Here is a 16,979-nt window from a genome sequence, read left to right on the forward strand (position 1 = left end):
GTTTTTTTTGTTCTTTGCTAAATAACACTAGTTGTCATAGTATAGAACGTGCATGACAAAATACATGTCGCAAAATGATTATACATGGATTATACATTTTGGTCAGTGTTTGTTCATTTCCGATATCTTAGCATGTTAAAATAATACTGTCACAACTACTGCACAATCAGAACTGTGTGATGCCTTACTAACAATACTGCATTCTTCTATTAAGTTTGAGAACTAGTACTATTTTTGTGTTTCAATCATCTAGTAACTGCTTTAGACAGTTTAAACAATAAAAAAGACTAAGTGCACATGAACATATTACTATAGCAGCAAATATTAACAATGATTAATAAACACAATGGCAAAGCCCAGAGAAGTGACTCAGATTCTCCTTATTGGCAGGTCAGCAAGTGCCCAAATGGGTGTAGGGTAAAAGGCCTGATAACCAAAACTGAGAAGGAGATTTTCAGTCGAGTGGATTCTGCAAAACAATCCTGGGTGACAAGTAACTCTCACAATATAAAAATTCTTTCAGAATTAAAACATCTTCATGAAGTTGCAGATCGAAATATACTTACAGAGAAAGGCAAGTACAGTAACAGTTTATCTTCATTTAAAGGGATTAAATAGAAATTATATTGTTCCCAGAAATTCCAAATAATAATATAGAGGACCTGATGCCTACACTCAACTTCTTATGAAATGACAACATGCACTTTACTGGTTCATTCTACAATTCAAACAAATAAAAAATAAAAATAGACCACACAACACCTACATTTTTCTTAAATTATCTCAAGCTCACTGGTTGTATCATGTAACATATACCAATATAGTCCAACAACAAATGGACATAAGTAAGTTTGCTTGGAGTCAGTGGCGTAACTACCGCCGTAGCAGCCGTAGCGGCTGCTACGGGGCCCGCGGCATGAGGGGGCCCATGTCGCCCGCCGGCACGGGCCCCCACCATGGCCGGAGGCTCCGCTAGCAGCCGCTATGGCTGCTACAGCGCGACGCCACTGAACACCACAGGATAGGGGATACATGTGTGATCGCTGGCATTGATAGGGAGAACGGGGGACTGAAAGTCCCCTGAAGTTTTCCATCACAAACCTCGGACTCCCGGGGTCTGTGTCGGCAGCTCCGTAGAAATGAATGGAGCACCGGTCGCGCTTGTGCGCATGCGTGACCTGCGCTCCTTTCATTTTTATTGAGCTGCGCAGACTCCGGAAGTCAGAGGTTAGTCACGGAGAACTTCGGGGGACTTTCGGTCCCCCGTTCTCCCTATCGCTGATACATGTCTTTTGTAGGACACACTGTAGGTCAGATTTTTTTGGGGGGTTGGGGCTGCATGGCGTTACCTACAGGGGGGCTGTATAGCGTTACCTACAGGGGGGGCTGTATGGCGTTACCTACAGGGGGGCTGTATAGCATTACCTATGGGGGGGCTGTATAGCGTTACCTACAGGGGGGGCTGTATGGCGTTACCTACAGGGGGGCTGTATGGTGTTACCTACGGGGGGGCTGTATAGCGTTACCTACAGGGGGGGCTGTATGGTGTTACCTACAGGGGGGGCTGTATGGCGTTACCTACAGGGGGGGCTGTTTGGCGTTACCTACAGGGGGGCTGTATGGCATTACCTACAGGGGGGGCTGTTTGGCGTTACCTACAGGGGGGCTGTATGGCGTTACCTACAGGGGCCTGTATGGCGTTATCTACAGAGGGGGCTGTATGGCGTTATCTACAGGGGGTGGTCTGTATGGCATTATGTACAGGGGGGACTCTGTATGGCGTTATCTACAGGGGGGTTCTGTATGGCGTTATCTACAGGGGGTCTGTATGGCGTTCTCTACAGTGGGGGCTGTATGGCGTTATCTACAGAGGGGTCTGTATGGCGTTATCCACAGAGGGGGCTGTATGGCACAAACGCCATACAGCCCCCACTGTAGAGAACGCCATACAGCCCCCACTGTAGAGAACGCCATACAGCCCCCACTGTAGAGAACGCCATACAGCCCCCACTGTAGAGAACGCCATACAGCCCCCACTGTAGATAACGCCATACAGCCCCCTCTGTAGATATCTACAAAGGGGGCTGTATGGCGTTAACTACAGGGGGGACTCTGTATGGCGTTCTCTACAGAGGGGGCTGTATGGCGCTATCTACAGAGGGGGCTGTATGGAGTTATCTACAGAGGGGGCTGTATAGCGTTATCTACAGGGGGCCTGTATGGCGCTATCTACAGAGGGGGCTGTATGGCGTTATCTACAGGGGGGCTGTATAGCGTTATCTACAGGGGGACTGTATGGCGTTATCTACAGGGGGGCTGTATAGCGCTACCTACAGGGGGGGGCTGTATGGTGTTACCTACAGGGGGACTGTATGGCGTTACCTACAGGGGGGGCTGTATAGCGTTACCTACAGGGGGGCTGTATAGCGTTACCTACAGGGGGGCTGTATGGCGTTACCTACAGGGGGGCTGTATGGCGTTACCTACAGGGGGGCTGTATGGTGTTACCTACAGGGGGACTGTATGGCGTTACCTACAAGGGGGCTGTATAGCGTTACCTACAGGGGGGGCTGTATGGTGTTACCTACAGGGGGACTGTATGGCGTTACCTACAGGGGGGCTATATAGCGTTACCTACAGGGGGGCTGTATAGCGTTACCTACAGGGGGCTGTATGGCGTTACCTACAGGGGGGCTGTATGGTGTTACCTACAGGGGGGCTCTATAGCGTTACCTACAGGGGGGGCTGTATGGCGTTACCTACAGGGGGCTGTATGGCGTTCTCTGCAGTGGGGGCTGTATGGCGTTCTCTACAGTGGGGGCTGTATGGCGTTATCTACAGTGTGGGCTGTATGGCGTTAGCGCCATACAGCCCCCTCTGTAAATAACGCCATACAGCCCCCACTGTAGAGAACGCCATAGAGCCCCCTCTGTAGATAACACCATACAGCCCCCTTTGTAGATAAGGCCACACAGCCCCCTCTGTAGATAACGCCATACAGCCCCCTCTGTAGATAACGCCATACAGCCCCCACTGTAGATAACGCCATACAGCCCCCACTGTAGAGAACGCCATACAGCCCCCTTTGTAGATAACGCCATACAGCCCCCTCTACAAAGGGGGATGTATGGCGTTATCTACAGGGGGGACTCTGTATGGCGTTCTCTACAGAGGGGGCTGTATGGCGCTACCTACAGAGGGGGCTGTATGGAGTTATCTACAGAGGGGGCTGTATGGAGTTATCTACAGGGGGGGCTGTATAGCGTTACCTACAGGGGGGCTGTATAGCGTTACCTACAGGGGGGCTGTATGGCGTTACCTACAGGGGGGCTGTATGGCGTTACCTACAGGGGGGCTGTATGGCGTTACCTACAGGGGGGGCTGTATGGCGTTACCTACAGGGGGGGCTGTATGGCGTTACCTACAGGGGGCTGTATGGCGTTACCTACTGGGGGGCTGTATGGCGTTACCTACAGGGGGGCTGTATGGCGTTACCTACAGGGGGGGCTGTATGGCGTTACCTACAGGGGGCTATATGGCGTTATCGACAAAGGGGGCTGTATGCCGTTATCTACAGGGGGACTATGTATGGCGTTATCTACACGGGGGGTCTGTATGGCGTTATCTACAGGGGGGGTTCTGTATGGCGTTATCTACAGGGGGTCTGTATGGCATTCTCTACAGTGGGGGCTGTATGGTGTTCTCTGCAGTGGGGGCTGTATTGCGTTCTCTACAGTGGGGGCTGTATGGCATTCTCTACAGTGGGGGCTGTATGGCGTTCTCTACAGTGGGGGCTGTATGGCGTTCTCTACAGTGGGGGCTGTATGGCGTTAGCGCCATAAAGCCCTCTCTGTAGATAACGACATACAGCCCCCACTGTAGAGAACGCCATACAGCCCCCTCTGTAGATAACACCATACAGCCCCCTTTGTAGATAAGGCCATACAGCCCCCTCTGTAGATAACGCCATACAGCCCCCACTGTAGAGAACGCCATACAGCCCTCTGTAGATAACGCCATACAGCCCCCTTTGTAGATAACGCCATACAGCCCCCTCTACAAAGGGGGCTGTATGGCGTTATCTACAGGGGGGACTCTGTATGGTGTTCTCTACAGAGGGGGCTGTATGGCGCTATCTACAGAGCGGGCAGTATGGAGTTATCTACAGAGGGGGCTGTATGGAGTTATCTACAGAGGGGGCTGTATGGCGTTATCTACAGGGCGGCTGTATGGCGCAATTTCTCATATTTTCTAGAAAATTTCAAAAGCCTTTTTTTTCAGGGACCAGTTTAGTTCTGAAGTGGCTTTGATGGCCTTAAATATTAGAAAGTCCCCATAAATCACCCCATTTTGAAAACTGCACCCCTCAAAGTATTCAAAACAGCATTCAGTAAGTGTTTTAATCCTTTAGGCAAATTCACAGGAATTAAAGCAAAGTAGAGGTGAAATTTACAAATTTCAGAAGGTTTTACCCAAGAAATGCAACTCAATATTTATTGCCCAGATTCTGCAGTTTTTAGAAATATCCCACATGTGGTACTAGTGCGGTAATGGACTGAAACACAGGCCTTAGAAGCAAAGGAGCACCTAGTTGTTTTTTTTGGCCTCCTTTTTTTAGAATATATTTTAGGCACTATGTCAGGTTTGAATACTTCTTGTGGTACCAAAACAGTAAAGACCCCCCAAAAGTGACCCCATTTTGGAAACTATACCCCTCAAGGAATTTATCTATTGGTATAGTTAGCATTTTGAACCCACAGTTTTTTTGCTAAATTTATTTGAATTAGTATGTGAAGATGAAAATCTACTATTTTTGTGAAAAAACGTAGAAATTTGTAATTTTTACAAGGAATTTTGTAGAAAAAAACACACGTAAAGCAATTTCTTCCGATTATAACAATACCTCATATGTGGTAATAAACTGCTGTTTGGACCCATAGCAGGCCTCAGAAGAGAAGGAGCACCATTTGGATTTTGGATTTTGCTGGAATAGTTTTCAGTGCCGTGTCGCGTTTGCAATGCACTTGAGGGATGAAACCCGTGGAAACCCCCAATAGTGACCCCATTTTGGAAACTACACCCCTCAAGGAATTTTTCTAGGGGTAAAGTTAGCATTTTGACTCCACAGTTGTTTTGCTGAATTCATTGGAATTAGTCTGTAAAGGTAAAAATCTACTTTTTTTCTGTAAGAACTTAGACATTTTTAATTTTTACAAGGAATAAAGGAGAATAAGCACCCCAACATTTGTAAAACAATTTCTCCTGATTACGTAAATACCCCATATGTGGTAATAAACTGCTGTTTGGACCGACACCGGGGCTTAGAACGGAAGGAGCGCTATTTGGCTTTTGGAGCTCAAATTTAGCTGGAATAGTTTTTGGGTGTCATGTCGAATTTGCAAATCCACTGAGAGACCGAAACAGTGAAAGCCCCCCAAAAGTAACCCCATTTGGGAAACTACACGACATAAGGAATCTATCTAGGGGTATTGTGGGCATTTAGGCCCCACACGTCTTTTGAATAATTTATTAGAATTAGGCCGTGAAAATTAATATCAACATTATTTCCACTAAAATGTTGAATTTTTTCAATTTCACAAAGGATAAAGGAGAAAATGCACCCCAACATTTGTAAAGCAATTTCTCCCGAGTACGGCTATACCCCACATGTGGTCATAAATATTTTTTCATTAGAAAGTAATTAACCCTTTCCGAACTGATCCATGTTTTGCTTTTTCTTTTTCGTTTTTCCTCCCCGCTTTCCGAGAGCCACAACTTTTTTATTTTTGCGTCAATAGAGTGTTGTGAGGGCTTATTTTTTGCGGGACGAGCTGTCGTTTTTATTGGTACAATATTTTGGTACATAAGACTTTTTGAGCACTTTTTATTACATTTTGTGGTAGAGCGAAGGTGACCAAAAAAACTGCAATTTTGCCGTTTAAAATTCTTTATTTTTCACGGCGTTCACCGTGGGAGTTCAATAATGGTATATTGTGATAGCGTGGACTTTTATGGACGCAGCGATACCAATTTTGTGTATTTTTAAAAAAAATTTACATTACTTTAGAGAAAAAATGTGAAAAGGATTTATTTTTGGACTTTAAATATTTATTTAATTTTTTTCCACTAATAATAACTATTTACTTTTGTTTTTACATATTTTATTAGTCCCCATAGGAGACTTGAACCAGCGATCGTTAGATCACTGGTAGAATACACTGCAATACTAATGTATTGCAGTATATTTTCATTTTTACAAGCTCCTGTAATAGCACGATCGCTGTTTCTGTCCGTTAGTCCCGGGTGTCAGCTGTAATACACAGCTGACTCCCCCAGCGTATTGCACGGGCTCAGTGAGTGAGACGCTCCATATATCAGCCCCCACACCACGACATGCTATTAAGTCATGGTGCGCGAAGGGTTTAATGCGCAGCGGATGGTGCAGAGTGAAAATTAAAATTTTCCACTGATGTGCCATTTTAGTGCACTATATGTTATGTTGTGCCCAGTTTGTGCCTCAAATAACTCATAAAATATTAACCGGGTTCTCCCGGGTATGGCGATGCCATATTGGTGGACGTAAACGGCTGTTTGGGCACGCTGTAGGGCTCAGAAGGGAGAGACGCCATTTGGCTTTTGGAGCGCAGATTTTGCTTGGTAGTAGCTCTGGCGTTTTGCTGGTATTTCAGTTTATAATGTGGGGGCATATGTAGGCTGGGCAAAGAACATCAGGGCATAATAAGAGGGTATAATAATGGGGTAAATAAATAATAATCCGCAGATATGTGGCCAGTGTTGCACTTAAAAATGGCGCCCGATCTTATCCGCTTTTGGAACGCTCTGCACATTTTGCATCGCCATAATCTGGGAGCCGGAACTTTTTTTTTTCACCACCGGAGCTGCGTACGATTACGGCGATACCATATGTATATAGTTTTTTATGTTTTGCAGCGTTTGCGCAATAAAACAACTTAATTAGAAAATAATTTATTTTTTGTGTCACCGCATTCTGAGAGCCATAAGTTTTTTATTTGTCAGTCAAAAAAGCTGTGTAAGGGCTTGTTTTTTGCGGGACGGGTTGTAGTTTCTATCGGTACTATTTTGGCGTACATGCGGCTTTTTGATCACTTTTTATTGTATATTTTGTGAAGGGTGGTGACCAAAAAATAGTGATTCTGGCATTGTTTTTCGTTAATTTTTTTTGCGGTGTTCACCGTGTGGGAAAAATAATATTATAGTTTTATAGTTGGGGTCGTTACGAATATGTGTACTTTTTTTTACGTGTTCATTTTTTTTCCTATAATAAAAGACTTATTATAGGAAAAAAATCAGTTCTTGTTTATATCACTTATAACTTTTATTTTTAAAAATTTTTTAAAACATTTTTATTCTTTCTTTTACTTTTTTTTACTTGTCCCACTAGGGGACACTTAGACTTGCTGCTTTGATCACTGATGGAATACATTACACTACACACGTAGTGTAATGCATTCCAACTGTCATTGTGACGTAACAGTCACACTGACAGGAAGCCTACGACGACCAGCCTCCGGCTGGTCCTCATAGGCTTCTGTACATGGCAGCCCGGAAGCCATTGTCTGGCGTCCGGTTGCCATGGGTACGATCGCCAGCCCCCGTGATTTCACATGGGGGCTGCCGATCGGCGCTAAACACCTTAATTGTGGCGTTCAAAATCGAATGCTGCAATTAAGGGGTTAACTGCCGAAATCAGCGGGGATGGGCCGCTGATTGGCAACGGGGAATGCAGGGCAGACACCCTGCACAGTTAACCGCCACTGCGGTGTAGCGCCGCGCGGCGGTTAACTGTCAAAGCACAGACGTAACTGTACGTCAAGGTGCGTGAACTTATTGCACACATTGACGTGCAGTTACGTCAAGGTGCGGGAAGGGGTTAAACCAAAAACATCCAAGTATCTCATAGTGTATAACAACTAATTCCTTGTGGCCAACTGCACAACATAGAACTTAGTCTTAGTGACCAGTGCACTACACTTAAAGGGAAGGTGTCATGATTTTTTATTTTTATTATTATTATATTGCTTTTAATAAAATATAAACAAAAATGTTATTTATTAGTGTTGTGACTTTTTACTTTATTCTTACTTTTACTTCTCTATGGGGGCTGCCATTTTTTTTCATCTCTGTATGTGTCGATTAACGACAAATACAGAGATGGAATACGGCACATACAACCCCATAGAGAATGTGAACGGGAGCCGTTCCATTCTCTGAAGCGTACGCCGTCTGTGTGGAAACGGCGCATGCGCCGCTCCCACACAGACCAAAACGAAGCTCGTTCGCAGAGCGAAATCCGGCGCCATTTTCATGTGGACCGGAAGCAGGTGCCGGACAGTAAGATGACGACTTCCGGCCGCGGCTTCCGGCCATATGTTCAACGAAGCGAAGGCGCAAGGAGCGTAGACCAGCGGAGGCAGCAGGACCAGGTAATTTATGTTCGTGTATGTGATGTGTGTATTATGTTCGTGTATATTTGTGTTATACTGTCTGCTGAGCACTGTATCTAATCCTCCTACACTGTGCAGTCGCTCAGAAAATGGCGGCACACAGTGTAGGAGGTTTGAAGACCTTCAAACCCCTCCTTCTCCTGGCACTAGCCAGAAGAAGGGAGGGGGGATTGTGTGAGGACACTAGAGGAGAGTGTGTCCACCCCAAATTTGAAGCATAAATCAATGAGGTTACTTTACCACAGTGACCATGCTGCAATTTTGGGAACTGCTCCCTCTAGTGACCAGCACATGGAAATGTTATAAATTAGAATCTAATTTATAATATTTCCTGAAAAAATAAAAAAAATTAGAATCTAATTTATAATATTTCCTGAAAAAATTAAAACAATGTGTAATCACTCAAATACTAATAGTTTAACGGAAAAAAAATAATAATTTCTAGCGACACATTCCCTTTAACTCCTGTCCTCAAGAGCCCCATCAAGTACCACCAAAATCCCATGTATTTGGAATATTCTTAATGCTACAGAGGTGTCTTCATTAATGTCAGTGCATTAATAACAGCCACAGGTGATCGCTTTAAAACATGACGTGTTGGGGTAAATTGAGTACTAGAGTCGACCCCACTTCCTTGGGAGGACGTATACAATTTATTGTACTGTCCAAATCCTGGTCGCCCAGTATATGATATATTCTCGAGTCCTTGGCAGGTAGCTGTACCAAATTGGTAACATTTGCTTCTGGCTAGGGTACAGTATATTGCACGAAGCTTGGAGAAGAATAATAACTATATTGCTCAGTTTCAAGTGGGCAGTATTGAATATATTTTCTGTAGTGGGCAAAAATGTCACAAAAATTTCAGGACCTTGTTGTAGAATCTGCAATCAAGATCCAGTGTGCAATGAAGACTTCTGTGTATGATTGCTTATGCTAAATCCATTTCTTAGTGTTAGTTAAATAAATCCGCACAGAACATGTAATATAGTTCAACTGAAAAAATATATAGTAAAAAATATAGTCACTCTAACTATCAAAAAGTTAAACATTAGACCACATTTATCATTGTTTATCATCAAGTTTTTAAAATTTTTGAAAAGTCGCATCGAAATGTGTGACCAAATTTATTAACTTTATTAAGGGAAGTTGTGCAGATTAGTGGTCGCCAACTACCCTCTTCACTTTAATTAGCGTCAAAGATAATTGTGAACTATTGTGTACAAACATATAATCTGTAAAACAATAAATGTGCCCTATTTCACAGAATTAAATGCCATTCTAAAAAATCCTCTGCAAAACCACATTATATTATATAGGTGGTCGCTGTTTGTACTCTCATAATCCACTATACTGTTAAAGAGTTTAAAGGGTTATTCTTATTTGATAGGATATACCATCCCTATGATCAGTCCAGCCTCTTGAGAATTGAAATTTCCAACTTAAAACCAGATATTTTTTGTCTCATCATTAATTGTCAATTTGTGAAAATATTTTCATGTAGACATGAAACTCTATTTGAACTTTTATTTTTAGGAGGTGTGTCTCATTTTCTGCTTGGGTCAATTTTTTTGCCACAAACCTTAATTGTTAAGCATTTTTTACAGGAATTTACAAATCGACGCAAAATTGAATGGAGGCGTCTGTGTATAAAATGCATTTTGCTATGTGCTAGGTGTCCGCAGAAAATATATAATATATGGGTGTGGGGTTTTTAAACAGATTTCATTTTATAATTCAGGTTTTATTTGCACATTTCAAAGAGTGAAAATTGTCCTGGCTACTAGAAGTGCAAAATGTCCAAAAATTCCTTAAAGGAAAACATTTAAAAGGGTTTTCTCCACTAATACTGATATAACATATTGCTAGGATATATCACAACATTATTATAAGTAGGGATCTAAACTCTGGGCTTATTCTCTGCACAACGGTGCTGAAACACAGCAGGAAAATAATGTGAAGGAGCAGCAGTGTCTAAAGGGGTTGTTGACTGGGCACGGGGCTGTTCTTCATTCTGCATAACATACGGTGCCTGGAGGCATCCAGAACCGCTGATCAGTGTGGGGTCCAGGTGTCGGAACCCAAACGATCATATACTGACTGATTGCTATGGATAGGTCATCAGCGTGCCCAGACAACCCCTTTAACTATCAATGTTACTCCTTCATTCTGAGGACCATGGGGGTGACAGCAGTTGGATCCCCACCGATCATTATGTAATGGCATAACCTAGCGATATTTCATCACTACTGTAAGAATACTCCTTTAAAGTATCAGTACTTTTGTCTTTTTAAAGCCTATGATCTTGAACATAACTGTACATGTTTTTATTAGAAACATTGAAAAACTTTGCCCAGCTTGGAAATGAATTAAGGAAGAAACTTACTAACCTTAAAAAAAAGGTGAACGAACAAGTAACAAAAATCAGGCACTTATATAGTGAGACTGAAGATCAGCTTTCAATAATGAAAACAATGGAGGTAAGCGTTGTTTTTTTTCTGGCTAGATTATTTACATGGAGAGCAAATACTTAGTAATAAACTCAGCAGTTTCCAGTAGGGATTTAAAATGTGTTTCTATAAAGAGAAAGGGCAGACTGACCATTTGTGCATTAGGGCAATGCCCAGAGGTGGTTCACAACCGCTTAGTCAGCATTTACAAACTTTGAGCATGTAAAGAAAAAACAATCTCTTAACCTAAACCCCCCCAAAAAAGCTCTACTTGCAAAGGCAGAATTATCTCAATCTTGGTGGTGCATGATTTGGGTATTGAATCACAATTTAGTACTGTGTATAATACTTGACTCATTGGACTGAAAGCTAAAAAATCCACTGTGATGTCAAAGACTAGATCCAAGAAAATAGATTATGTATATATTGCTAATTACTCTATAGAATTTCACACCATATACTTTTGCCTCTGACCGTCCAGCGGGACAGTTCAGGACAGTTCAGGATTCCGGACGTGTACCATGTACCACTGTCCCAGTGTAAAATTAGACAAGGAAGTCAGAAAATGCTCCAAATTTCTCAAAGTGGTGCATGCGGTATGATTAATTCGTCACATCTAGCTAGAGTTATTAGACCCTTTTCTCTCCCTTATACCTCCTCTTGTTGAGCTTAGTATTTTGTGCCCAAATTTTAGTGCATGTTTGGCGGACAGCATTTTAAGACATACCCACTTTTATGCTAGACTACTAAGCCACGCTCCCCTTGTCAAGCGCGGCGCAAAGAGTGTTTAAAACCATAAATAAATGTGGCGCACAGCATATACGCCAGAATTCTGGGTTAATTTGAGCCAGAATTCTGGTGCATTTTGAATAGTAAATCTTCCTCATTAAGTGCTACTTTGTCATTTCTGAATGCATGTCCAATGTATTCTCTACTACTATACTTTTTAGCTGAATTTATTAATTATCTTTAATATATAAAATTACTCTTTTTAAGGTGGATATTGACATCAAGATTCGCACCTGCAAAGGATCATGTCAAAATGCTGAGGTTTTCATGACCAACCTCGAAAATTATGGGGCCTGGATGAAAGATTTGGACACAATAAGGAATAACCAAAGAGATGACACCAAAACTCTGAGTAACATATGCTTTGATAACCTACATTTTACAGAGAAAAATTCCACTAGCTTCAAACAACTATGGCCTCTAATGGAAATGGAACAGTTGGAGATGTTTGACCGTATAGACCAGTATAGGCTAAAATTAGAAGATGTATGATAAAGGGACTAATGCATTATCTCAGCCCACTGCTTTTATGTGATAAATATTACTAGTTGTTTTACTAACTTGTTTTTAATTATTTAAAGTGTAGCTAAACGTTTGAAAAGTTCTAATATGTTATAGTGACAAGTCAGAAGTTTGGATTGGTGGGGCTCCGAGCACTGGGACCCCCACCAATTGCTGTTTGTGACTGTGCACAATAAACTCTGGACAACTGTACATGGTTATCTGCCAGTTTCTGCCTGATTGTTTGGCTACAAGACTGACTGGAAGGTCCCGTTTTACATATGGTGGAGAATGCGGGCAATCGTTGCTAGGGGCAACCGTGTACAGATTTGTTGGTTTTGAAGTCTCCAACCTTCCAAGTGGTGAATGTCCTGGGTGAAAGCAGCAGCAGGACTAAAAGAAGACCCTGTTGTAATGGAGGATCTTGTTCAACAGATGGTGCACGCCAATATGCAACAGCAGGAGACTAACCGCTTACTAATGGAGCAAATGGCTGCACTCCGAGAAGTAGTGAGTGTGCAACGAGTTGGGTCTATACCTGGTCAAAGCTCTAATGTTGATGGGCGGAAAAAGGTGCAAACTGCATTACAGAAAATGACTAATGAGAATGATGTGGAAGCCTATTTAACTGTCTTTGAGCGGATTGCAGACAGAGAAAAATTGCCTTTAGACCAGTGGGCTGAAGTGCTGGCTCCATACTTGACTGGTGAGCCACAAAAGGCATATTTTGACCTCACTTTGCAGGATTATAAGGACTACAGCATATTAAAGGCTGAAATACTTGCTCGCTTGGGGTTCAGTCCAGGCCCAGCGGGTACAACAATGAACTTTCTCCAAAGATAAACCAAGGTCACAAATATTTGACCTGTTCCACTTGGTAACGAAGTGGTTGCAACCAGAGACATTTACCCCATAGCAGGTGGTAGAAAGAGTTGTGATAGAACACTATATCCATGCTGTTCCGGGGTCGGTACAGCGCTGGGTTGCCCAAGGAGACCCACAGAATGTAGACAGCCTGGTGAACCTTGTGGAAAGATATACCACAGTAGAGAATCTTCTTTCTGGGGGTGAAAATGCAAAGTACTCTCCGAAGAAATCCGAAGAAATCAGTCAGAGATTATTTAAATCTGGGGGAGAGGGGAGACAAATAGCAGTGGACAAGAAAAAGAATTTGGAAAACCATTCAAAAGCACAGCTCCACCAAATAATCTGTTGGAGGTGTCATAACCTTGGGCACATAGAGGCACATTGTCCTTTGGGGTCAGAGCCCATGAAATGCGATGTGGCTCGACGATGCTCATTGTTTGCCTACTGTGTCTGCAGTGCGGTGCCATACTGAACAGGAGGTCCCCAGATGTGCTAGGTGGCTGTCAATGGCAACGTGGTGACTGCATTCCTGGACTCAGGAAGCCTGGTAACTCTTCTTAGGGATAATCCTTCCCATGTGTTGTGTACGCCTGGAAAAAGCATGGCGGTGACAAGTGTACATGGCGATGTTAAGCACTATCCCATTGGTCAAATGACTATAGAGACTGAATGTGGTAATGTCTCCCACAAAGTGGGAATGGTAAAATACTTAATGCATTGTTATAATAGGGCATGATTTTCCTTTTTTATGGGAGCTGTGGGGTAACTCTCCCAATGTTGATAATGTAAGGCACACTGAAATGGTAGAGGAAGTCACGGATGTACCTGATTTTCCCCTATCCATTCTAGAAGGAGATGAAGCTGAGACCCCAGAGTCTGAACCAGCCTTGCCAGACCTTGAGGTGTCTCGGGATCATTTTGGGACTGCTCAGTTGCAAGATCTCACACAAAAAAATGCCTTAGAAAATGTGACTGTTCTAAATGGTGTTCCCCAAGAGCCGGCAGCTGACAATCGGTATCCGTTTTTTTAAATTAACAACAATCTATCATATCGGATTACCAAAGCTAACAATGAAGTTGTGGAACAAGTAGTATTCCCAGGGGCCTATAGAAAAATGGTGTTAGACATGGCTCATTCTCATGTGTTGTGGGGTCATCTAGCTACAGATAAGACTAGGGAGCATATCTTTCAGAGGTTCTATTGGCCAGGTTGCTATAAAGACATTGAAAACTACTGTAGATCTTGCCCTACCTGCCAGTTAAATGCTCCTGTCTCTCATTTCAGAAGCCCTTTGGGGCCTCTTCCTGTTATCGAGGTGTCGTTTGAGCGGATTGCCATGGATATAGTGGGACCATTAGTCAAGTCTGCTAGGAGACATCAGTACATTTTGGTAGTTCTAGATTATGCTACCCGATACCCAGACGCGATTCCTTTGAGAAACACCTCGGCTTAGTGTATTGCTCGTGAGTTGTTTCATATATCCACTAGGGTGGGTCTTCCCAAAGAAATCTTGACAGACCAAGGTACGCCATTTATGTCCAAAGTGATGAAAGAATTATGTAAAATCCTTAAGATCAAAGAGTTAAGAACTTCTGTGTACCAGCCGCAAACGGACGGGCTGGTAGAAAGGTTTAATAAGACCTTGAAAGCAATGTTAAAAAAATCTGTTGAAAAAGATGGTAAAGATTGGGATTGTCTTTTGGCATATTTGTTCTTCTCAATCAGGGAAGTTCCGCAGGCCTCTACAGGGTTTTCCCCAATTGAGTTGCTATATTGTAGGCACCCTCGTGGTCTTCTTGATGTAGCTAATGAGACATGGGAGTCTGAAGCCACCCCATATAAAAGTGTAATTGATCATATTGCACAAATGCAGGAAAGAATTTCTAAGGTGATGCCAAAAGTGAAGGAACACATACAAAGCGTGCAAGAAGCTCAACGAAGTATATACAATCGTTCTGCTAGAATTAGGGGGTTCAAGCCAGGTGACCGGGTCTTAATACTAGTACCTACTGTTGAGAGCAAGTTCTTGGCTAAGTGGCAGGGACGTTTTGAGATCCCGGAAATAATTGGAGATGGCAATTATAGAGTGCATCAGCCAGGCAAAAGAAAACCAGTGCAAATATATCATGTAAACTTGATTAAACCTTGGAGAGAAAGGGAGTCACTGCCAGCACTAGCTTGCTCTGGTCCTGACCCAGAATTCCATAAGGTGAAAATTCCTGATACTTTGTGTTGTTCTCAAAAACAGGAGAGTAAGGAATTTTTGCAACACAAGAAGGACATGTTCTCTAGCTTTCTGGGTTGCACTAATGTTATTGAACATGATATCATTATTGAGCCACAGGTAAAAGTGAAGGTAAAAGCTTACGGAATTCCAGAAGCCCATAGAGGGTCTATCTCACAAGAAATACCTTTGACAAAAAGGCTCGAGAAAAAAAATGCTTTTTCTACTCCTGATGGGTGTTTTCAGTATATCAGGATGCCTTTTGGGTTGAAAGGAGACCCTTCCACATTTCAAAGGGCAATAGATGAAATATTAATTCCACACAAGGAATTTGCAGCAGCCTACTTGGATGACATTGAGATCTTTAGCCTAGATTGGAAAAGCCATTAAGTAAAGTTCAGGCTGTGTTAGATTCACTTAGAAATGCAGGGTTTACTGCCAACCTTTGGCATGGAACAGGCGAAGTACTTGGGCTACATTGTAGGAAGAGGTATGATAAAACCTCAAATCAATAAGGTAGAGGCAATACAAGATTGGCCACGTCCTCTTACAAAAAAGCAAGTGAGGGCTTTCTTGGCCATTGTTGGCTATTACCAACGGTTTGTGCCCAACTTAGCCAGTATAGCAGCTCCTTTGTCTGATCTTACAAAAGGTAAAAAGTCGGTACTGATACAATGGTCTGCTGAGGCAGAAAAAGCATTTAGAGAGTTGAAAATGACATTATGTAGACAGCCAGTGTTGACAGCACCAGATTTTTCAAAAGAGTTTATAATACAAACCGATGCATCAGAGGTTGGGTTAGGGGCTGTCATGTCTCAGGAAATTAATGGAGAAGAACATCCAGTCATGTACATAAGCAGAAAATAGGCACTAAACTCATTAAGATATTACTTGCTTGGCAGAAAGTTCAGGCTTGTCTCAGACCATGCACCCTTGAAGTGAATGAGTCAAAATAAGGGAAATAATGGCAGGGTGACACTTTGGTTCCTAGCGTTACAGGACTTTGATTTCATGGTGGAACATAGGCCAGGTAAATTACATGCAAATGCAGATGAACTGTCAAGGGTCCACTGTTTGGTGGCAGCAGGTGCCAAGCCCCTCGGCTTTTGGCAGAGGGGGGGGGGGTATGTAAACAATCAGTGGGTAAAGTAGTTGATGGCAGATATGTGTCATTGAAGCTTCTTGTCTCAGTAATTGGAGTTTGGGTCCTGGTTTTATGGGTGACTGAATATGTAAGAAGGTCGCTCCATACTCCATGCCTGGTGTTTTCTACCTGAACCTGGAGTCCAGGTGTTTCCAGAGAGACTAAGGCCCCATGCACACAACAGTATTTTCATCTATCCCAAAATGCTATCAGTAAATATGGATCAGTAGGCATCCGTATTCCATCCGTATATACGGATCCTTACAAAAAGAGGGAGGTTGCAAATGATATCATCAACATGTTGCCTAGCAATGCTTCAGTAAATACGGACGGTATACGGATGCACATCAGTAGCCGTCCGTATTTACGGAAGCTCCCTCAGACTTCTATGGGAATGTCCTTGCCGGAACTACTGACAAGAATAGGACAGGTTCTATGATTTTTTTCGGCATGGACACCCATCAGTAAAAATCCTGAAAGGTGCCCGTGGCGAATAGAAATAAATAGGTCCGTTATTACT

At 42.9% G+C, this 16,979-nt stretch overlaps 1 protein-coding gene across 1 annotated transcript; it reads left to right on the forward strand.

Annotated features, from left to right (window-relative positions):
- Window positions 1-85: 85 nt before the first annotated feature.
- LOC142753840 (fibrinogen alpha chain-like) lies at window positions 86-12,444 on the forward strand. Its single transcript, XM_075860327.1, has 3 exons — window positions 86-574; window positions 10,818-10,963; window positions 11,930-12,444. The coding sequence occupies exons 1-3, from the start codon at window positions 331-333 to the stop codon at window positions 12,212-12,214; spliced, it is 675 nt and encodes a 224-aa protein (XP_075716442.1). The 5' UTR covers window positions 86-330; the 3' UTR covers window positions 12,215-12,444.
- Window positions 12,445-16,979: the final 4,535 nt, after the last annotated feature.

Source organism: Rhinoderma darwinii, chromosome 1, assembly GCF_050947455.1.
Source record: "Rhinoderma darwinii isolate aRhiDar2 chromosome 1, aRhiDar2.hap1, whole genome shotgun sequence".
Classification (NCBI taxonomy): Eukaryota; Metazoa; Chordata; class Amphibia; order Anura; family Rhinodermatidae; genus Rhinoderma; species Rhinoderma darwinii.

Excerpts from the sequence above, each read along its gene's own strand:
- LOC142753840 (XM_075860327.1), top strand. The coding sequence starts at position 331 with ATGATTAATAAACACAATGGCAAAGCCCAGAGAAGTGACTCAGATTCT. Across the intron at positions 575-10,817 it reads AAATATACTTACAGAGAAAG|AAACATTGAAAAACTTTGCC; the intron begins GCAAGTACAGTA and ends TGTTTTTATTAG. Across the intron at positions 10,964-11,929 it reads CAATAATGAAAACAATGGAG|GTGGATATTGACATCAAGAT; the intron begins GTAAGCGTTGTT and ends ACTCTTTTTAAG.